Raw genomic sequence first — 24249 nt, 5'->3', positions numbered from 1 at the left:
AAGAGTTCCACAACAACTTCTGCGCTTCTGAGTTCGCTGCATAAAACATCATCAGTTAGATGTTGGCCCTCAAGCAAGTTCTAGACTTTACCTCCAGCAGCTCATGCAAGCTTAAACCCGTTGGTTTACCGAATTCAAGTCCTGGAAGAGATGTTATATGGTGGAGCACAGCACATAGTTTTGTCTGCAATAAAGATTTAACACTAAATGATGGATGTTACGCATCTTTTGAACGAAGATACATTACATCACTAGTATTTAAGGTTGAGGTTTTGCTAAATATTTTTTACAATAATTGTCATGTCATTCCAAACCTGTTTGACAGAACACAATGACAGAACGACATTGGCCCGTTATTTACTTCCATTGTATGAACGCAAAACCACAGAGACATTTCTCAAAATATCTTCTTTTGTGTTCCACAAAACAAAGAGTCATACAGGTTTTAAATGACATAATGGTGAATAAATGATGATTACATTTTTATTTTTGTGTGAACTATTCTTTCAAGTCCATGGCTCACGGGCTACTAGATTCTTTAATCATACACAGGAATAACACTTCAAATAATGGACCTTGTTAAAAGATTTTCCCAGGTAGATGTTAAAATAGGCATAGAAACTTAGATGGGCTCTTTTGATTGTGGCTATTAAGTAGCAACCTAACAACCATCCAGAACGTCCAAGCAACTGGATAGCAATGTGGTAACACCCATCAGAACACCTTAGCATCTGCATAGCAACGCCCTGGCAACCACCTGGACCATGTAAAATGGAAACAATCTTAGTCACTAAAGAGTGGATCTATTGTTTGGGTCATTAAGAAACCTCATAGCAATGCTCTATAGCCACCACATTGCAACATCTTAAAACACAATCGTACCTTAGCAACATGTAGTAGCGGCCTAGCATCATGACAGCAACTTTTGCGTAGAAAATCACTTATATAATTTTTTAAAGAGAAAGGCTGTTTCTTGTTGCCCCAAACATCAAAAAGGCATGTAAGAACCTTACTGAACAATGCAAGTCAATGCGAACCAACTGTTCTCTGTGCAACGTTTTTCAAAATATCTTCTCTTGTGTTCTGCAGAAAAAAGTCATACAGGTTTGCAATGACAAGAGGGCGAGACAATAATGACAGAATTTTCATTTTAAAGGTGAACTCAATTCTTTTAAGCCACACTGAACAGTTACTGAACAGTTGTGACAAATAAATGTTTAAGACAGACGGACAGCGAGAGGCATGATGGTCCGGAAAAACAAGACAGGGAAAGCCAAAAACTGGCTGAGAGGAGCGATTGAGAGAGAGAGAGAGAGAGAGAGAGAGAGAGAGGACAGGCGGCTGTAATTGGCAGTCGTTCTTTGTTGGAGAAGGCCGCTGGCTTTAATAGGCTCTGTTGGTGACTCGAGCGGCGAGGTGAAAGCTGTGTACACACACACACACACACACACACACACACACACACAACCACCCCTCCCCCAGATCTGGGAAGTGTCTGACCGCCCCTCTCACCTCCCTCTGCCCTGCACCATACCATCAGGACGAGAGCTCGTGCTGAATTACAACACCAGCTTATCTACTCTGACGACCCCGCCGCAAAGAATGTTTTGAGTTCGGATGATAATGTGAATGTGAAATAGGCTTCACTCCAGTTTCAGCTTGGCTAATGTAGGTTTATGGTGTGTGTCTCGGTATTACGGCGTAATTGTCGAATGGCTCATAATTCCCTTCAGTAAATGCTGTGTATTGATTGGTCTGGAGGAGATTGTGAGATAGCGGTCATGTCCAATTAGCAGCGAGATGGAGCTCTCACGGCAGGCGAGGTTAACAAACATGACATCACCGCACACAACAGGCCTACAGAAAAAGTATTTAGTGGACTAAGTGCAATTCTGAAGGTGAACACGTCTGCGTTTAAGCATGTTACCAATAAACATAGAGATGTGATGAGGAGTGTGTTTTCTTTGAAATGAGCACTTTTCCCAAATATGGGAATAGTATTATTTACTCATCCTTATTAGTTTTACACAATTTTATATTAAAATGCAGTTCTGTTAGCTTCTTATATCGCGCCAGAAGCTTAACAAATATCATTAAACTAATCCAAATGACTCCAATGGGTTAATAAATGTCTTCTAAGCCAAACAATACATTTAACAATCTACAGTAGCCTATATGTCGAATATCAATGAGAACAAGCGCTGTAAATTTAAACACAGCGGCAATAACGTCAAATCTCACCACTCAACCAAAACAAAGTCTGTTCGGTTCTCAGTTCTCCTATTTCTTGAGTTGTACCAAACCTGAACATTACTGAACTCATCACTAATGTACTGTAGTGCGACACTGTAATAGATATAAAGAAAAAAAATTGTGTCTCATCTATGTGCCCACAAGGGCAAAGAGAAACATGATATTTTGTGTGTTGATGAACGCAAACATGAAACATGGTCTTGTGTAGGGTTGGGAATCGTTTCAATTTTATCGATTCCGATTCCAATTCTGATTCTGCTTATTGATTTCGATTCTTATCGATTCCACAGTTGAAGTAAAACATTTAGATATCAACCTGTATGGTCATGTAGCCTGCTTATTGACTTGTTTGCAATATATATATATATATATATATTTATGAGCACCGTTTTGTGTATATTTACACATATTTACACATACACATATTTACACCTTTTCTGATTTATTACAATTTGTATTATCATAGTTGAACTACATCATGGTTAAACTGCTATAATGCAACTATGGTTAATTTGTGATTCCTGTGCTTTAATGCAAATTCTATAGCTAAACTATGCTTACTATAGTAAAAAATATCGATAATTTTCATAAGGGCTTTTATTGAGATATCAGCAGATCATGAAACGCATGTACTTTTCTGAAAATATGCACACAGGAATTGATAAGAGGAACTCAAATTTTAATCTCAAGTATCCGATTCCTATTCCTTTCGATTCCGATTCGATTCCTAGCCTTTCGAGTTCGATTCCAAATTGGAATTGATTTTCGATTCCCAACCCTAGTCTTGTGTGGTACGTGTTTATGTATTCGAGAAAGTAGTGAACATACATAGAGCGAAAAGGTCGCTGGAGACGGAGAGGATGGTGTTCCGTCAGCTGCGCGGCATGCGTGTTTGTAGCGTGAAGGGGGGGGGTGGAATTAGATGGCTTCCTCTCTGTGAGAGACCTGAGCGTGGCCAGCAGCGTTTTCCTGCCACCACATGCAATTAAAGCCAGACACAGCCTGGACAAAGGGGGGTGGGGGATCCAGCAATCTCTAGGAAAGGAAAATGTTCTTTCCGTCTGCGTTGATAGCCCTCCTCCATGTCTCCGTTCTGATAGATTGGCCTGTAAAAACAGCACACTTTCACCATGCGAAGTCACATGAAAAGATTGATTTTGTTTTTCAAAATTACACGTGTTTGAAAAGAGTTTTCCTGCGGAAAACTTACAAAGAACTGCAAATGACAGTGCAGTTATACGGACTTCCGACCATTTCAGATTCAAATGAATAAAATGCCTCTGAATTTGGATGTGCTTCGTGGAAGTCCTCGTAAATGGCAGATTTATGCTGGGTTCAAATCATCTTTCCACGATTGAGAGATGACAATTCAGAGATTCCACTTAGAAGTGATTTGCTTCCATATGCGGCCAAGCTGCTCATGACCAATTTATGGCAAATCTGACATGAACCCAGTAACACTCTCCTCTGCCCGAGCATTAGTTAAATTCAATATTTGGGGTAAAGTATGTAATGTTTGAACAATCTTGCTGCCTATGAAACATCCAGGTCTCACGTTTCAGGGCTACAACATCTGTTAAGATGAATGGGAAACATAATGGAGAGCTCACTACAGATTAGACTTTCCTGAGGAAACAAAGTCATTATTGTACCAATTTTTAGCACAAAAAAATCACTATATCTTAAATGAGCCACAGACTATATTTAGGTCAACTACACATGCAGTTGTTAAATTATGAATTTGATATTGATTTAGTCGTCAAATATTATTTTACAGTGTTAAATTCATTATTTATATTTAAACGTGTTTTTATCATATTACATTTTCAAGACATTAAAGGAATAGTTCACATTCAAAATGAAATGCTGAATGCTGTCATTTTAAACCTGCGTGATTTTCTTTCTTCTGCAAAACACAAATTAAGATATCCTGAAAAATGTTGGTAACCAAAAACCGTTGGTCCCCATTGACCTCTATTGTATTGACACAAAACCAATGCAAGTCAGTGGGGAACAACGGTTCTCTGTTACCAACATTTTTCAAAATATCTTTTCTTGTGTTCTGCAGAAGACGAAAAGTCATACCGGTTTGAAATGAAAAGAGAGTTAATAATGACAGATTTCACTTTGAAGGTGAACTATTCCTTTAGCCACACTGAGCAGTGAGTCCACCAAAGTTAAATTGGTTTAGGCTCTCCACCCCCTTAGGAACATTAACCATGGTTTTATTATAGTAAAAGTGTATTAACCTTTGGCCCTAAAAAAGGTTCAGCAAAAATGAAACATTAAAGTCCCCGTGAACCGGAAGTTGCAATCGTTTTTACTTTCGTATTCTGACACATTCTGTCGAAAAATTGTCGGCGTGGCTTGCGTTTTTCACTGCGAATTGATTGGATGTATAAAAACAGCTGTTGCATTTTGAAATGAAACTGGCAGCAGAGTGACAGTTGAAGGGGAGGAGTTATAAGATGCTCCACCCAAGCCGTCTAAGGGTGCGTTTACACTTGGCATTAACATGCGACCTGTATCTGGATGTTGTCCACATACACATTGAAAGACAAGTGTAAACGCGCTTCTGATCGGAATGTCATCCGATCAGCGTGTCCTGATCCAGAGGTAGTCGAGGACGCATTGTGATCGGATCTCAGTGTAATGTAAACGCAATCCAGACAGCTTATCTACATTTACCGGTACAACTTCACAGAAAACCCCGCCCGCTATCATTATTCTCTCGTCTGTCCGAAACCTGTCAGACTGCGGAGCAGCTGACAAATACAGAGGAAAGTTTACTCTTGCTCACGCACTCTTGCACAGTCGTTCATTTTCCCACGAAATTATCATGGATACTTTAACCTACAGAGGATTTATGTCAAATCACACGAGATGTTTTACTTGACCACTTCAGCTGTATCATCGCTGTATTTGTGACTGCCATGAATGGCGTTGACTCGCACACAAAGCGCCAGCTTAAAACGCATCATTTGTTTATTTTCATGTCACAGACACGAATGGCAACACTATACCAGCTTGTTTCTAACATACGTTTGTGTATTTACTGTAGCCTATATGGCGTAATCAACTCCGGTTCCCCGAGGGCTGCTGCCGCTTGTGTCTCGTACGGCTCTCACTAAATCCTTGGTGTTTCGAGTCTGACGGCATCACCCAAACGTGTTTTTTCATCCATTTTAACAATCATAGGTAGTTTAGATGGTTAGAGTAAGATTAGGGTTAGGGTGTGGGTTAGGGTAAAGGTTTCGTAAGACTTGAAACACCAAAGATTTAGTCAAAACCAACAAGCCACGCCCACGGATCTGACTTGAAAGTACCGTCCCCGAAAACAGATTAAGCGGCAGACGGGCAGCTTGAAACGGCGCTCTGAATACACCGTATATCATTTACACACAGAAACAAGATTGTATAGTGTTGCTAATAGCTGATGTCAGTAAGCACGCTATTTAGGGCGCAGACCAAAGAAACGACGCGCTGTCACTTTCAGCCGAACCAACCCAAATACACGAGAACGATGTAAGTGCTCGCTTTTGATCATAGTAACTTAGGCCTACTTATGTGATTATTTTATGTGTCTGTGACATGAATAAACAAATGATGTGTTTAAAAACACCGTTAGAGTCTGTGTGTGTGTGCGCACTAGTGAAACCCGCCACAGCTCAAGTACAAAAGCTGTTGTTTGTCATTTTACAAACGTCCTCTGCTTATACTTTCACATATGTGACCCTGGACAACAAAACCAGTCTTATGGGTCAATTTTTCGAAATTGAGATTTTTACATAATCTGAAAGCTGAATAAATAAACGTTCTATTGATGTATGAGTTGTTAGAATAGGACAATATCTGGGTGAGATACAACCGTTTAAATCTCTGGAATCTGAGAGTGCAAAAAAATCAAAATATTGAGAAAATTGCCTATGAAGTTGTTAATCAGGGGCACTGTGGCAGACCATCCACTCACAAAAATAAAGTTTTTATATATTTAAGGTAGGAAATTTACAAAATATCTTCATGGAACATGATCTTTACTTAATATCCTAATGATTTTTGGCATAAAAGAAAAATCGATAATCTTGACCCACACAATGTATTTTTGTCTTTTACTAAAAATGTTCCCGTGCTACTTAAGACTGGTTTTGTGATCCAGGGTCACATATAAGATCATTAATCGCTTTAACCGCGGTTTACTTCCCACCGCTGCCTCGAGTTCAACATGGCTGCGTATCAAATGTGTACATGCTCATTCTCCCCGTTATACGTGTTGTGTGAAATCTCCCCGCACCGGGGCTATTTTTAAATGGCAGGCTTATTAAAATAATGGGCGGGAAACTATAGAGATCCGATCACATTATCCAGATGTGGAAGCCAGTTGTTGACAAGTGTAAACGCGCTGTGTCCTGATTGTCTGAAGATCCGATCTGCTTGTTCGGATCACCGAGATCGCATGTTAATGCCAAGTGTAAACGCACCCTAATTTACATCATTTGAGATGGATAGTCATTTCAGGGCGGAAGTGCATTTTCAGATTTTAACTGAACATTATGGGGGTACATGAATTTTAAAAAGAAAATGACCCACATTGATAAGCTATTTACTATAAACGCTGCAATGTTTCATGGAAAAATAAGAATTGTAATTTTTAATTTCACTGGGACTTTAAATATTTATTTGTATTATTTATTAAATAAGAATCTGTCAAATTAATCACAGAAAATGTGAAAATTATACATGCTATGATTATATTCCTAAAAAAAATGTTGCACAACAAGAATATCCCAGTCTGCCAGGGCCTGTTATTGGTGGACTGATTGCCATTGCAATAAACAATAGTTAAACTATGGCTACTGTTGTAGAATATAGTAAAACTGTGGCTAGTTTAACTTAATACCACAGTTAAACTATGGTTACTGTGGTAAAACCATGGTTAATTTTAATAAGGGATTACATTTTTTTAAATATCCAACACCACCGTGCTGCAATTTTTGGAGAAGAAGAGTCTGGACACGTTGTGCTTTTCCGTCGTCTCTCCCAGCGGGAGTGTAATATCGTGGCTCCCGCGCGCTGACACGCGCACCTGGAAGTGCCGCTATGCCGCTCGCAGCACTGCACCAATTATAGCGCAACATCTCGCTCCACCGTTACCATAGTAGCACCGCGCTCCTGTTCCCCTGGAACGAATGAACCGTGGGGGAGCGAATATCTTATCAACCATCGCCCTGGTTACCGCGCTCGCTCTCGCTCTCTCTCTCTCTACGTGCGCCCCGTCGCTTGAGTGAGAGGCCAGAGCAGTGTGTGTGTGTTGGACCTGTGCACAGAAGAGCCTGGATGATGTTGATAAGGCTGAAGGAGCCCGTGCAACGTCCCCCAAGCATCAGCCATTCTGTGATCGTAAGCCATCATTTCATACATGTACACAACGTTGCAAATGGCGTGCTAACAAACCTACACACCTCTGGATTGCTTGCGCGCATATTCAGATTCATCGCGTGTAGGACGGGGTTGCGTTTAAATCGCTTGCGATGGCCGTGCACTTGCACCTGGACGGCAAGACAAGCAGAACACAACTCCCTTTTTCCAAACACGGACCGCGCATGCGCTGTCCTCGTGTGTCCCTCTGGCTCTCGTCGGAGTGACGGCCGCGGGGAGTGAGACAGTCAGACGCGGCCTGCGGAGAAAAAAGCTTTCACACCCTCATTCACTCCTACACCGCGGACAAAAATATCAGACTCCGTTCACTGGTTTAACCCACTCGCTACAAACACGATTTAGTCAGAGAGATGTGCGTGCTCGTTTATTTCACCTCGCGTGACTTCTCTCCATGAAATTCTTTGGGAAATAAACAATTAGAAAAATAAAAAGATTTTTAAAGTGGTGCTTCCCTGTGCAAAATAGCTTTGCTGGGGTGGGTGGTTGCCAGGGCGTTGCTATGTTGTGGCTTGGGCTAGTGCATTATTAAGTGGTTGTTAAGTGGTTGCTCAGATCTTGTGGGTGATTTCTATTGGCCAAAATTGCCCACTGCCATTTGTTAAAGTTATTTAAAGTGATAATAAGTGAATACAATTTTAAATCCCCATGTGTGCAATAATAGACATAAGTTTGAACTTACCCATCGTCATGAAAAATTCCACATGATTCCAAACTGTGATTAAAGGTATAGCCTTTGTAAGACAAAGTAAAAAATCACTCATTCATAATCAAAAATGAACAATGAAGCAGCATGAATTGTAAAATGCAAATGTTAATATGACACACATAAAGAAATGTTGGGTTTGGTTTGCACCTCGGTTTATTAAATTGAGGATGCCAAGACCTCTGAACGCTTGGCTTTGGACACAAATACATGCATTCGTTTATGCAGACCAATAAATTTGGCCCCCATAGAACATAGGAACGGCCTGCTGTTGTATTCTTTCTTGAATGATATGAAGAGTTTTGGTTCTGTGCATTTCAATCCTAAAGGTCCTGGAATCAATCGAGATTAGTATTTAAGATGGGGCAGACCAGAATATCAGAATAAAAAAGAACAACAAATGACAATCACAGCCAACAGAAACGTCATTAACCAACACGGTCTCCATGTTATATGGATGACCGAAAGTCCCTTTCATATGACTCGCGCCTTCAACGTTCCTCCCAACACAAGTATCTTTGAGCTCCGAACCTTTGCAGATCGTGTCACGGAAGGGTGATTTTACGAGGTTGCCAGGTAGCAGGAAAGAGGTGAGCGTGCGCGGTAAACATTGAAAGCGAATGATAGAGATAACGTTTTGCTTAGAACAGAAAAAAGTCCAGTCGATTGCTTACATGAAACAGAAAACAGGTGCACAAAATGTATCTCGATGTATCTAGATACCCGCAGAAGTCTTTCTTTTATTGTGTATTGATACATAATGTAAATTGTCGGCTGTTATCAGCTATGCTACGCAAGTTCAGGGTAAACGTTGAAGTTTGCAGGTTAAAATGCAAACTTTGTTACAAATAGTTCAGGTCATTAAGCAACGTTGACACGAATCATGTGAAAGGGTCTTAAATTGTGTTTTTAAAGGTAAAGGAGAACTCTTCAGGCCATCTTTATCAGGTTAATTAAGAAAAATCACATCCTAATCAGAAATATTATAACACATCGATCCTGAACGTTTTAGGTTCTGGTCTGCTACTCATTGTGTGATTCCCACTAGTTTTCATTTGATCTAAACTGTAAGGCTACACAAAAAATGAGGCAGGTACAAGAAATAGCTCGCACACAACTACACCAATAGCTGGTGTAAATATTGTAGTTCCGTCGGTTTCACCCACCCTCCAATCCCAGCAGGCCTCAGTGCAGAATGAAAAAATATTCTGCTTGTTGTACAGCATTTAAAAACAAACAACCGAGACGATGAATCCCGAAGGACCTTCCAAGCGGTTTTAGGTAAGGGATGCTACATTAAAGAGTTGTGTTTGCGTTTCTTTTCGTATCAAATATCGAGCGACTTGAAAACTGTATGACGAATAAAAAAAAAAGAAACCCTTAACATAAAAAGGCAATCGTAACATTGAGGCAGTCAGTAAGAACCACTGTGCTAAATTACAATAGTGCTCCTTAATTATCACAAGCTTTAAAACAGACCCTTGGGAATACATTCTCTAAACGAAATTACGGCATTTCTCCACACATGGACAAACAAACCACTAAACACACAAATAAAAATGATTGTCCATTTTCCATTTGGCGGGAAATAGTTCCAGAGCATCCAATAAAGGGCAAGATTCCGAAGAAGAACTCAAGGCGGTTCCGAAATGGAACCGAGAAAAAAACGGAATGACGTTCGGCCATTCATTGTTTATTTTTGGTTCGCGACATGTTCGTTCTCGAATAGTGCTATCGTTATGCTCTTCATTTTTTTTGTTTGTTTGTACCCAGCGTTACAAGTCTGCGCCGGTCTGAGTGGGTGTGGCATCGCTGTCCATTGGTAGTCCTTCATTATGGGATGGACGTCGGGGGCAGGGTCCAGTTGCCCTACGGAAACCACCGGAATGGAGCTCCAGTTGGCAGCATGACCTTCTTGGAAAGACAGGAAGGACGGGGAAGGAAAAGGAAACAAGAAAAGAAAATAGCGTGAGTCATTGATTATTTGAGATAAAACATAAACAATGCCACATCAGATTAAAACAACTTTTGCACCGAAATGATGCTGGTGCTCGAGAACTGTGAACCTAAGAAACGGCCCACGTTACACAGACTTGAGATCAATTGGTCTTCTATGCTGCTACATAAATGTGCTGACTAACAAACTTAATGCATCACAGTCAAGAGGATGAAAATATTTTTAAGTAATTTAAAGGGAAAGATCAGCATAAAATGAAAATTCTTTCATTATTTTCTCATCCTCATGTCGTTCAAAACATGTATGACTTTCTTTCGTGGGTAACCAAACAACATGAACCCTATTGACATAATTGAGACATTTTTCAAAATATCTTCTTTTGTGTTCCAAAGATGACATACACAGTTTTGAATGACACGAAGGTCAATCATGACAGAATCTTTTTTTTGCGTGAACTGTCCCTTAAATCAACGTCTTTATGTCATCATCCACTACATTTGATGCAGAGGTGGGATGTTATCTAAGTATATAAAATAAAATAATTCATAATCACTGCTGATGCTATGTATTTTGACATCCATAAGAATCTGTCTATCAACAGAATGTGCATTTTTCTGCATGGCTTTGTTTATATTCTCGATTTTTCTTATCTAGTTTTGTTTTGACAAATATCAGCACATTATGTTAACATTTTCATCTCAATTGGCCAAAGATATTTATGTGAAAAACACAACTATAATTGTTCGTTCTTGTTGTAAGAATATCAGGTTTTGAAAGGCAAAACATTGCAATACTTTAAAAAATCTCTAGATCTTTATCGTTGCTCTCTCTCTCTCTCTCTCTCTCTCTCTGCAGAGCCAGAAATACTAAGTCCGTAAAGGGCTGTAATACCGCAGTGGTACAAATGGCAGATTTTTTCCCAGCCTGCTTTGGGACTGGGTAGGGGGAGTCTATGGCTGTGGGACTTTGGGAGATTGGAGACAACGGCAACATTTCCTGGGAAGGCTTCCAGGCCTCATAACGAAAGAGCGAGGGACCGAGGCAGAAAAGGGAGGGGAGAGTTATGTTCGTCATGAGGTAACGTGCACAGGCATTGACTTCACCTTATGTGACCTACTCCTCTCTCTATTTCCCAAACACTCTCTCCCACTCTCTCATTACTCTCTGACAGGGCTTTGGCATTTGTACACACTACACACACAGAGAGACCCCCTTTTCCCTCATCTACCCCTCAGACAAGCCAACACAGATGGGCTCTGGGCCCATACACATGGCCAATCAGACAGACCGTGAATGCACGGACAGACACACACGCTCTCTCTCTCTCTCTCTCTCTCTCTCACACACACGAACACTCACCAGATTAATTTTGGAGGTTATTTTTTAACCCATCATCCTCTCTTCTGTGTCACTACCTTACACACAAACACATGAACACACACACATATGACATAATATACAGTACACAGCAGTCACACACACATCTTTAACTATATGTGAGCGGTGTTTCCCTGGGCATTGCTAAGGTGTTCCAGGTGGTTGCTAGGGTGTTGCTTGGTTGTTCTGGATAGTTTAAATCCCTTTAAGTAGTCATGTTTGCTATAAACTGTTCTGTCTATTTAAGTCTAGACATCAGTGTGTCTGTCTGATAGCCTGCTTGACTCTGTCTTTGGCTCTTACACATACACAGACACTGATACACATGTTCCTAAAATACTTTGACCGTCTGGCCGGGAGTCTGAGATTCCGCTACAGGATGAAAGGGCGGGGCCTGGCAGGCAATGTTTGAGACCACGCCCATGCCACCCCTTCGGCTATCAGGGACTTTCCGAGATACTGACCAGCACCACACAGATGTCCTGTGATCACACAGCACACGCACATAAACAAAACTCGTATGCACTGACATCGATAAACATAGGCAGCATCGATAAATCCGTCCAAAAATCAAACGAGATTTACAGAAAACACACACTTAACCCTGATTCGAAACACATGAAAGGCGCTACATACGAGAACGCATTTAGCCATCCAGAACGCACACACTTATGCATCAAAAGTCAATATACCCCAACACCACTGACTGTGACCTGTCAATAAAGCCTCTTTAAACTCCATAAGTCCTCTACGCCTCATTCAACTAGACCAACCCCGCTGTCAACAAAGCACACACACACACAGTAGTGTATACACAAACACCTAAACACGAAATCATTGTCAACTTAAAACATTTCACACATACGAACATAAACTCTGATTCAAAACACATTCAAATACATATTAAACTAAACATACTTTCATCAAAATATCAAGAAGGAAAGTTTTCCTATGTATTGACTGTCAATATATCGCTTCTGTCCTTCTGAAACTTCTTATCTCCATATTGCGTGATTTTCATTTTTTTGCCCTAAATCAATATTATTAGTCACCCTTCATGTTTGTCACTGGGTTTTGCAAATATGTAACCAATAAAAAGTGCTTGTCAGCTTTGACAATCATCATACAATTACACAATCATGCCACGATATTAAATATTTTAAAATATACTGTACAGTGCTTAACCAATTTATTAGACCACCCCTCATAATAAAGAGAAAACGCAAATATTTTAAGAATCTTTCAACAACTAGGGGAAAATTATTCATTAGGAAAATAACAAACTGAAACAACTAACTCTTTATTCCTTCTCTCGGAATTTAGAAATTCCTGTTAAAGCAAGTGCATAACTGTGATTGGGCATCAGAATAAAAAATAAATAATAACATGCTTTATATTATACAATAAAGTGCTTTACATTTTGTTTCTGCCTTTCTTGTAAAACAGTACATTTGAAAATTCAGGGATGACAAGAATTATATTTTAGCATTAGAAATACTACTGTGACTAAAGAGCTTACACAAATTGGTGAATTAAAGGAGTAGTTCACCTTCAAAATAAAAATTCTGTCATCATTGACACGCCCTCTTGTCATTTCAAACCGGTAAGACTTTCTTTCTTCTGCAGAACACAAAAGAAGACATTTTGAAAGATGTTGGTAACAGAACAGCACAGCCCCCCCATTCACTTCTATTGTAACCAATGCAAGTGAATGGGGGCTGTTAAGAACATTCTTCAAAATATCTTATTTTGTCTTCTGCGGAATGAAGAAAGTCATACAGGTTTGAAATCACAAGACGTGTAAATAAAGACAGAATTTTCATTTTGAAGGCGAACTACTCCTTTAACCATTACAGAACCATAAACATGATTTTGGTAAACACCAACAGTTTGTTTAGGGCAGCTGTGGCACAAACCTTACATTGGGTGGTGTTCTAATAAATTTGATAAATGAAATATATAAAGAAAATATATTTGATAATACAGAAAATAATACAATAAATTGAATATCGTCGCTCGGATGTCCAATTTCACAGTTTTTCAGGAAATGGAAATAACACTACTTTTTCAATACTTTTTATTGGTTAGACATTTACAAAACCCATTGACAAACATAAAGGAGGCTAGTAATAAATTGAAATAAGGAGATACAAGGTTTTAGAAGGACAGCAGCGATATATATAAAACGAAATGTATATTTTAAATATTGCATTGTATTTTCCCGTATATTCCCATATACATTTTATCCCCATATAGAAAATTTTGTTTCGTAAGGTATGTGTGCAAATGCAGATGATTAGCAATTGCAAATCACATTGCAAGTGTGTGATCTCATTGTACTTGCTTAACATGCATTCTAGCGTTACCGGGGCCATAACACTCCTGATTACTCAAGGGGGCAATGGTGTTTCCTTCAAATATGTGTGCCATTAAACCAGATGCATTATTGGTCATAAGGGTAGCAAAGCACATCCACAGTTTAGCTTGACTGTGATTCTATCGTGATCTAAAAAAGAATTGACCGTAGAAAACAGCCCGCTGTAACGCCCCTCGTAGCAATGCTAAGAATGCCGCGTGCATTTGCGACACGTTACAAAGTAGATGTAGACATTCTGATATGTGACAAAGTGTGAAATTAAGTTTGAGTAGCTAGAAGCGATTCACATATCCGCATATAGTTTGACTGAAGCCTTCACAAAGACAGATCAACACAAACGCTGTGAGCTCCAGCACACAGCAACACCTCCATAACTACCTCCAACCGTTCACTGCAGAACGGCTTATCAGAGGAAGATGGCTGGTCAGCATTCAACACACAAGAAGTTACACATGTACAGTCTATAATGATTTACACCAGAGCTGTCGCACACAAACAGACACGCACATGCGGTCAGGGCTCTCCGGAGGATAAGACAGCGAGGGGTTCTGGGACGTACTGACACCTGGCGCTCCAGATGACAGGCGCAAAGGCCAGATGGACCTCACAGGGCTGCCGCATGCAAGCATTCACATGCACGCACGCAAACATGCATGAAAACAAACGTATTCGTATAACCACACAGAAATTGCTTTACTCAGGCCCCACATGTACACTTACAAATGAAGGTTATTACCCGTCCCTGAGTTACACATCTTACACTGTGTCCTAACCAGACACAACATGGCACATTTTAGCATCACGTTGTGCTGTGCGAGTGACAAAATGTTTTACGTCTACTACACAGCATGTGGATTTTTTTGCAGTAAGATTTCTCTTTTGATGGAAATACTCAGAATGTAAGTAAACTGTACACGATGTATTATGTGAAAGGGATAGTTCACCCTAAAATGAAAATTATTTTATCATTTAACCTAATGTTTTTTAAAACCTTGACTTTCTTTCTTCTGCAGAACACAAAAGAAGATATTTCGAAGAACATTGATAACCAAACACTGCCTGTTGTATATGGACAGAAAACCACTGAGACATTTCTCAAAATATCTTCTTTTGTGTTCCACAGAAAAAAAGAGTCACATACATGTTTAAAATGAATGAGGATAGTCAAATGTTAACAGAATTTTTATTTTCGGGTGAACTATAGCTCAAATTCTGTTTTTTATTGAATACAAGCGTGACCTACAACCTATTTGCGTGTATGGCCTTTCATTTCCAACTGGAAGTAAAATTTTATTTCCAAAAATGTAATACAATTTATGAAAATTGTATTAGTTACTCATTATTCGATAGGATAAGGTAACACATTTTTACTCAAATGGAAAAAAGGTCGTGACGAGGGAGGCGGGATGAGAGCTGTGAGAGAACGAAGCGAGTCCGGTGGTGCGAGTGATAATGAGTGTCAGCTGTGCGTTACACCGGCCTCGCATCTCTCACGGAGGAGCTCCGGAAGCATAAGAGGAGGAGCGACAGGAAGGCACGACGAGAGAGGACCAGGCCTGGACATTGTTAAGTTTTAGTTATGTTTATGTAGCCGGCAGTAGACATATGCCCGGTTAACCGAAAATATATGTAATGATGTGTGTTTCCTTTCAGCAAATCTTTGTGTCTTTTATTTTGAAAGTGTTTTAGGAAATTAATTAATTTCTGAATTTTATGTTTTTTTATATAAATTTCATGCAGACTGTTATTTTCTTTATATGGTACAAGAAAAGTTGTGCGTTTTCTAAAAAGAAGTTATATTTACATGTAAGTGATGTCACTGAAGTGCGCCATTGCGCTCTACTCTCTCTCTCAGTTCAGCCGGTGACTAGAGAGAGTCAGGTACGGTTCTGCATTGCTCTGTAACTATGTCGAAGATATGTTATATATAGGGGAAATATGAGTCAATATTGATTACGAATATGTTGAAAAGAGAGATTGTGTTCAAATACATGATTCCTTGTTAATAATATAGCGTAGTCACAGAGTTTTATGAACGTGTGGCCTAAACGTGTTTGGTTGTTATGGCGGCCTGCGCGCAAATTTAGAGCGCGAGTTTATAATGTTGTTATCGGTTCAATATACTTAATATCGGTGGATTGTATCTTTGAAAATGTTGTTTGTCATGTTTAATGTGAAATGGGTGCGTGCAATTTTTATTTTACCCTGATATTGTGTCTAATTAGCCTTAACGGTGACTCCGAATTTATGAACTTGCAGTATTGTGTTAATGGAGGATGGGGATTTATTTGTTTTGTCTCATACATTCCTTAGCTAACAGACCATTGATCTGAGGATGTGTGTGTGTGTCCCGTGTCTTCTGTTTAAACAAACTGCAGGTATGTTACCAGAAAACCACTATACGATCACATGACACAGAGATATTTGATAAACATTATCATATATTAGCATATATTGGGTTAATTGTATGGTTGTCATTTAATTTTTTGTTAAATATGTTTTTTTGTGAATTATGGTTAATGCAACACTGGAAAATAAGATTCTTATGCAAACTTGGGCTTTTGCAGTATTTAAGAACTCTCTCTCTCAGTTCAGCCGGTGACTAGAGAGAGTCAGCTGACAGACCATTGATCTGAGGATGTGTGTGTGTGTCCCGTGTCTTCTGTTTAAATAAACTGCAGATGTGATCCACCAAAAAGCTCGGAGTCGGTGATTTATTTTTGGGGCTGGGTGAATTCCGCTACATATATATCACGTGATTTATGCACAATTTGTGAGTGAAGTACGGTAAAATGCTGCTGCATCCAAAAGCCAGAGGGCGCTCTCGTGCAGAAACTCCAAATACGCACTACAGAAGAAGACCATAACGCAAGTAGGTCTAGGAAATGCCTAAGGACATGTTTTTATCACTGATCCTCAAGCCTCCTCACATATTTTTATGATAATAAAGTATATTTATAATGATCATGTTTGACGGGTGTTGCTTTTTTAAATGCACGTTATAAGCGACTCAAACTCACACTGCTTTTAGATCGAGCAGCATTTCCTACTGATCCCAGAGCCGTACTTCACGGACAAGCGACGCATCAATAAAATAATCGATATTTTGCATTATCGCAGCCAACTCGGTTTCAGCAGGATTTAGTGGTAACCGCAGGTAACCGGGCACATGCCTACACCTCACGGTCGACTGCCGGCCTTTTACTTTCGTTTTGTTGTGTGTTTATTTGATTAAAAGTTTGTTTAAAGTTCACCGGTTCCCGCCTCCTTCCTCCGTTATATACGAACATTGTTACAGTCGTTTTTTATTTCTAAGTCAATATGGCAATCACATGCAACACGATGAGGTCATGTGACTATTAAAAAATATAGCAGACAGTACACAGTGTAGCAAGCTAGTATTCTTGTTGTTCTGTGAAGCCCCGCCCATTGTAATACACAGGGTCCAAAGTCCAAATAATTTACTTGACGCTTGTCAAGAACTTGTCACGCCGCGCCTGGTTGGGACACAGTATTAGTTAAACATTTTATATTCATTGCATTCATCCAGACTGAGTAAATGCGTTACTGACACTTTAATCATCTAATCATCAGATGATTAGAGCATCTAACAGACGCCAGTGAAGGGGAGCCTTACCTGTAGAGCATTCATAACGCATCAACACTTTCCTTGAAAAAATAAGCAATGAACTAAGATCTTATCTTATCGTGACACCGCTGACACAGACCCTAACAAGCTTACATCAACAAAGGCTCACAACTTATTTTCCCACACCTGAACACAATACAGAAACATCTCAAGTTACATACACTCAAAAAAACGAACTGTCGCTGTTGTTAGTTTTACTAAACCCATCCTTGTTCATAGTACCTAAAGAATGCAATTTACTACATTAACGCAAGTTAACTATGTTATTTATACGAAACATTTTGTCGTGTCGGCTTTACTTAACAAGTGTTTGACTGGTCAACTTAACATTGTTGAGTAAAACACAAAACCCTATAATATTGGACCTGTTGTTGAGTTTACTTAAAAGTTAATTCAACACGACTGGTTGAGTGGGATTTTCAGTTCCCAGCATGCTTTGCGTAAGACTGCATTTAGGCAGTAAATTTCTAAATTTAGTGTTATTTTAAGTGTTTGTCAGTAAAGATAAAGACTTGTTGCATCATTCAATGAGCATTAACTGTGCTAATGCTGCTAGTACTGAGATGCCTCTCATCTGATTTGCTCATTGTGTTTTGACTTACATGCAGTAAGTCTGTATTAGACATGTGTCGATATTCGGTAATGCGATTAATTGCGGTAATGGATTAGCACGATGTTGTTATCGCGGGCACTTTCAAATACCGCGAAAATATATCGATTTTTTTAGAACGTGTATTTGTTTATTTGTCATCAACCGGATAAAAGTACACTGCGTGTATGCTGCGTAGGAATGCGCACTCTGATCTAAACGATCCCGTTCCCCATGTGGAGATGCCTACATGTGTGTGTGTGCGCGCACGCTGCTGAGCAAAAGACGCATGCGCACTCTGATGTAAACAGTAGCACACGGAGAGGAAGCATGGCGGAAGGAGGAACGCTGCCGACGATTTATCCCCCTTCTAAAAGGGTGAAGTCTGAGGTTTGGAAATATTTTGGGTTAAAAGTAAGCCGAGTAATGAAATTTGACAGTGTGCAGAATAGTTATTTTAATTATACGTTGATGGAACGCAATAAAGTCATACACTGTCACAAAGTGTGAGTGAATTTGCTCTTTATAAATGTTTAGCTTGCTATAATAGTTAACACACTGGCTTGGCTTGTTATTCAAACAATAATAATAATAATATGAATTGTAGTACTAGCGTTGTACAGACATAAGTATATTTAAAAGCAGTTAACAAAAGTTGTTCTTTTGCAGTTTGCAGTTTATTCTGTTTGAATAAACTCACTTTATACATCATTACTGTGTGTTGCTTTATTTATAATTAAATGTTTGAGGTTCTCTTTATTGTTTAAAATAAAGGTGTTATCAAGAGGAAAACACTGAAGTTGGTTTATATTTTCAACCTGCATTTCTCATTGAATTGAATACTGCGATAATACCGCTTACCGCGATGAAACCTTAATCAATTAATCGCACGCAGCATGGAAATTTGATACCGGCACAAGCCTAGTCTGTATATAATTTATGTATGACAACAAAAAGTAGCATTGAGAAGGATAAATATTGAGTTTAATTAGCTTAAAATTTCTGGTACAATCTGAATTGTTTGGATTTACTCAAAAAGGTTTTGTCAACTTCACTTAAATTTCTTTTGTTCATACAACTAAATTGTTAATTGTAGCAACTACTCAACATATTTGTGTGGAACCCCTTGACACTACTTTTTTATAAATCCAACAAATCATTTTTTTGAGTGTAGTCTGAGAGACGGGTATACAAAACACAACATTCAGTTTGATAATATGCCAAGAGTAAGGTTAATTTACACTTAACAGTCACAAAAGCTAATTTTATAATAATTTATATAAGAATGATTGTGTGAATGAATGGCAGTTCACCCTTCTGAAGATTGTTGGTAACCAAACAACATTGACCCCCCCCATTGACTTCCATATGGACACAAAACCACTGAGACATTTCTCAAAAATATCTTTGCGTTATACAGGGAAAAAAAAAACATACAGTTTTGGAATGACATGAATATATGATGACAGAATTTTTATTTTTGGGTGAACTATCCCTTTAAGGACAGCATTGATGGGACAGGAAACACTATGGAGATGGGGGGGGGGGGGGTAAGGAAATTACGCTTAAGCACCAAAACTCAATGTGTTCCATTTGTGTTTTGTTGATAAGCTCACATGCTTTGACACACTGAGCTGTTGTGCTCATGCTAGTGACTCGGGGTTAAGTCTGCCATCATTTTTGTTAACTGGATATTTAGTGTTGTTATTTACGAATTTACTGCATCCCATCTTACCTCCAGCCCGCCAGAAGGTTTCTTTTTAAGCTCTTCGCACTTGCGGAACTTGCAGATCTGATGGCCGGTTTTCCGGTTGCGGCAACTGCTGCACTGTTCGCAGTTTATCCTGCGCCGGCAGGGCGGACACAGGCCGCAGCGCTTCCGTTTTTTCTTCCCATTGGCGCCAATGGCCGATGAGATCTCGCTCTGCGTCTGCTGGTGTTCCGACGCCCCCGTCACGTGAGAAAGCGCTCCGTCTGCCAGAAACACGCCCGCCGGCGTCATGATGAAAAGCCCCGGGTGATACGGAAAGCTGCCGCCCACTCCGCCGTTGCCAAGCAACGGGAAGTCCATCACACTGCCAAGCGAATCAGAGGCCGAGACCGTTTCCATATCCCCTCCCACGTTGACGTTAGAGGGGTCATTGACGGGAAGTAGCATGCCGGCCCGCCTCAAGAGCTCAGCGGCCTGGGCGAGATGAAGGCCACTGGGAGAGTCCAGAAGACCGGACATGAGAGCGCCACGGTCCACTTTGGCGTACCCAACCTGCGCTCTGTGCTGCCCGGTCGTGGCATGGGCTTTGACACCCGCTGCCGTCATAGAGCTGTGGGCGAGTCTGTTAGCGTTTGCGACGCTGGCGACGGCAGCGGCCGAGCAGGTTGCAATGTACTGCGAGAGAGCCCGTGAGCGTTTTAGACTCTTGCTGAGCGGCGCGCTGATGATACCGCTGCGGTTTCTCCGCTCGACCACAGGGGACGACTCTTCATCGCCATAGCAGCTGTCCTGCGCCTCCTCATCCTCAATAGCTCGGCTTCCCTCCATGGACCCTCCGCTGGCAGACGTGAGGGGGAGGGAGATGACGAAGGTGTGGATGAACAGGGGATAAAATTGCAGTGCTCCTCCGACTGATGCCAAGACAAGAGTGACGCATGCACAGCTGGAGAAAAAGCCGCTGGAGCTGCAGTCCTCACTATGCTTGCCTCAGGAACATCTCACTGATCCGTTCGCCGCAAAGGCCTGAGAATCCAAGAGACAGAAGAAGGATAGAAAGAAAGCTTGCACAGAAAGGTGAAGAAAGTCAAAAAGGAAAGGGAAAAGAGAGCAAGAGTGGTTTGATTAGATGCATGATTCATTTAGTAGCGTCTTCCAGACTTAAAAAGCGTGGAGAAACACGTCGGTCTCACCTCAAAGCTTTCTAACCCTGTCAAGCGCAAAATAAATTAGCATCACGCTGCAGCGGCAAAGCATCACACCACTTCCCTTCCTGCTAAAAATTGTTAAACAAATTCTTTGACAATGATAACACGAATCAACATAACCCATGTTGTTTTGTTTGGCTCAGCTGATACGAGCGCAAGATCACAAGTGGCAATGGCAAATAATCTGCTGCTCACAGTGGCCTCATTTGACCATTTTGATGTCTTGGCCAACATTATCTCTTCTAGGTATCTGCTTTAGTGACTATTATGCCCTCCCACACAACCGAAATAGTTACAAACGACTGAGAAGGTTAAAAAAAGAATCTGTTTAGATATCCAATTGGACGGTTTGAGTCGGTTAAATTGTTTTATTTCATAACTATTACGTTCCGAAACCTGTTTCTTGTGACAGCAATTGCTTTTCAGTGAGGAACGTCTATCAGGGTCCACAGGCGGTCTGTTCTATCATGAAGCCGTGTCGTGAGCTCAGGCGCAAATCTCCTGGGGTGAGCCGACAGTGAAATCAGGATGTCAAGGTGCAAACTCAGTCGTAAGCGCGCAGGCACGCATGCACGTCATGCGCTTTACATTTCAATTAAGTGCAAAGCCACAGTACTGCATGCTGTCTGTAATAATAAAGAAAGAAAAAAAACTTGGGGGAGAGTTTGAATGAAATGGACATTGAACATTTTTTATTAATTATGTTAATTTGGCTTATTAATTTATTTATTTTGAAATTATTGTACATACTAAAGAATACAGGTTGGTCCCCTTATTCTAACTGATCTGACTTCATTGGTGTGACCTCATGTATTAAAAGAGACAGTTCACACAAAAATACAAATTCTGTCATCAATTATCTATTCTAATGTCATTTAAAACCTGTATGTGACTCTTTCTTCTGTGGAACAGAATAGAATATATTTTGAGAAATGTTTTGGTGATTTTGTGTCCATACTATGGAGGTCAATGGGGGCAATGTTGTTTACCTAACGTTCTTCAAAATATCTTCTTTCGTGTTCTGCAGAAGAAAAAGGGTCACAGGGCTTTGGAATGACGTGAGAAAATTTTGGGGTGAACTATCTATTCAGAGTTTAATGAGTCATAAACACCTGTTATATTTACCTTGAAATTAGTTTAATTAGATTTTTTAGGTTACATATTGTAGATTTGATCTAAAACAATCTCATATTATAATCACATCCACATAAAACAGTCATGAGTACAAACTTACTGAGACAAGTAGCCCCCATATGCAGGTAAAACCAGGACAAAAACATCCAGTAAATGACGAGTTCAGTAAATGATTGACCGGATTTACAGATAAATAACTTCCTAGCAACAGTTTGAACGCTTATGTAGATCGTAATTCTGAATTGCCTCGTGTCCAATGCGCCATGGGCAGATTAAACATAAATGAGGCTCAAACGCGTTTGGAAATTGCTGTGTCCGGTATTGCGGCGAGCCAGAGGGACAATAGCGCGACGTAGCCTACAGAGCTCTGGACATCACCAGGGAACAATAGCCAAACCTGCACAAATAGCCCAACTCGACCTGAACGAGATGACCTGCTTATAAAGAGCTACGTGTCAGCTCATTTTAGTCAAACAATCACGTCAATTAAACCCATTCATCTCACCCTCTCATCAACCCCTGTAACAGACCCGGATTAAATTCAATCATTCACGTTCAAGCGATTTAAAGCATTTAGATGCAAATACGCACCGCGCACAAAAAGTTTCCATGCAACTCATAATGGATTAATAATCCAGGGAATATATAATGCGCATGCATGTTTAAGGTTCTCCGCGAGTAATTCTGAAAGAATTCAAATATTCCCTCTCGGATTCTCTCACAATAGCATGTGGACAATCAATAAAACCATAAAATGTCATAATTGTATGTTTACAGTGACAACGATACAGCAAAACAGGCAAACAACGGGCAGGAACAAACACGCGTAAATGCGTAAACTATTCCGTGCGCCTATTTGGTTACCCGTGCCAAAGTTACATCAATACATCTAATGCATGTCCGACTATAGGCAAAATGTCAAGCAGTTCCGATCATTTGACAGTAAAACAGACCCTCTTTTGTCTGATCTCAAGCGAGGTGTCTATGGTGACAACACTCGGTATGCGCCAACACGTCGCGATTGTAAAATTAACGGACATTCCCTTGTTATTTTCGTGCCAACTTATTCGTGTCGGGTGAATGTCATTGTAACTTCGAACAGCGTAAAACAAGTCCAAACATTGCCCTCACTTGCATATCAGCAGAATGCATGCGTGAAAACACAGGCTGCTTTTTATTCGCACCTACCGACCGACCGACCGACGCGCTGGCGAGCCGAGGGGCGCGTTACGACTGTCCGAGCGGTCCGGCGCTCTCACGCTCGGCGCTGATTTATATTTAAATAAAGAGATAGAAAAGACAAAGATCACGAATTAAAGACCATGCTCACCCAAATAGACTGATTCTCGTTGTTTCCTTCAATAAACACCAAACACCGGCTGATACGGGCGGAACGCACTTTGTCCGAAAGCGAGCGCGTGGGCTCCTCCAACCTCTCGCGTCTCTCTATCCCACCTCCACATCCTCGCTCCCGGAGAAGAGCATGCAAACACATTTCATAGATTTTTGGAGCTTCACACAAAAACCGAAGTGGACTTTCCGTCGCGGAAAAAATAAATAAACCTCTAAGTGGTTAAAGAGGTGCGCATGAATGGGAGATGATATAATAGTCCTGTGGATGTCTATGTCTCTATCTCTCTCTTTCTGTGTGTGCATATGAGAATGGAATAATGAATGAAGTATAGTTTTGAGAGCACTTCTTATGGAGAGGGCTGGAGTCACAGCCCATTGTTGACATTGTTCTTAATGGCTGTTGGCTGCGCTCACATATTTTTTTCTTCGAGCGCACGACTGATTTGTAATACCAAAACTTCTGCACATTCATGCTTTTTAGGAAATTGATGTTGACTGGTTATTT

The 24249-nt window shown here is 40.3% G+C and overlaps 1 protein-coding gene across 2 annotated transcripts; it reads right to left on the bottom strand.

Annotated features, from left to right (window-relative positions):
* Window positions 1-8525: 8525 nt before the first annotated feature.
* Window positions 8526-24059, bottom strand: cxxc5b (CXXC finger protein 5b). 2 transcript variants are annotated; one of them, XM_057349624.1, is made up of 3 exons: window positions 23722-24059; window positions 20077-21113; window positions 8526-10306 (listed from the first exon to the last, which is right to left on the bottom strand). In XM_057349624.1, exons 2-3 carry the CDS (start codon window positions 20878-20880, stop codon window positions 10262-10264), a joined length of 849 nt encoding a protein of 282 aa, XP_057205607.1. In that variant the 5' UTR covers window positions 20881-21113; window positions 23722-24059; the 3' UTR covers window positions 8526-10261. The 2 variants fall into 2 exon arrangements, with proteins under 2 accessions (XP_057205607.1, XP_057205606.1); XM_057349623.1 differs by having other exon boundaries at window positions 20077-21075.
* Between the last annotated feature and the right edge of the window lie 190 nt (window positions 24060-24249).

This window comes from Triplophysa rosa, linkage group LG13, assembly GCF_024868665.1.
Source record: "Triplophysa rosa linkage group LG13, Trosa_1v2, whole genome shotgun sequence".
Classification (NCBI taxonomy): domain Eukaryota; kingdom Metazoa; phylum Chordata; class Actinopteri; order Cypriniformes; family Nemacheilidae; genus Triplophysa; species Triplophysa rosa.
Note: the sequence above shows the minus strand (reverse complement) of the source record. Positions and strands in the feature narration are given on the sequence as shown.

What these genes read in the sequence shown, in the direction of transcription:
- cxxc5b (XM_057349624.1), bottom strand. Translation starts at nt 20,880, where the DNA reads ATGGAGGGAAGCCGAGCTATTGAGGATGAGGAGGCGCAGGACAGCTGC. An exon ending in AACCTTCTGGCGGGCTGGAG is followed by an intron (nt 10,307 to 20,076) that starts GTAAGATGGGAT and finishes TGTCTTTCCAAG; the next exon opens with AAGGTCATGCTGCCAACTGG.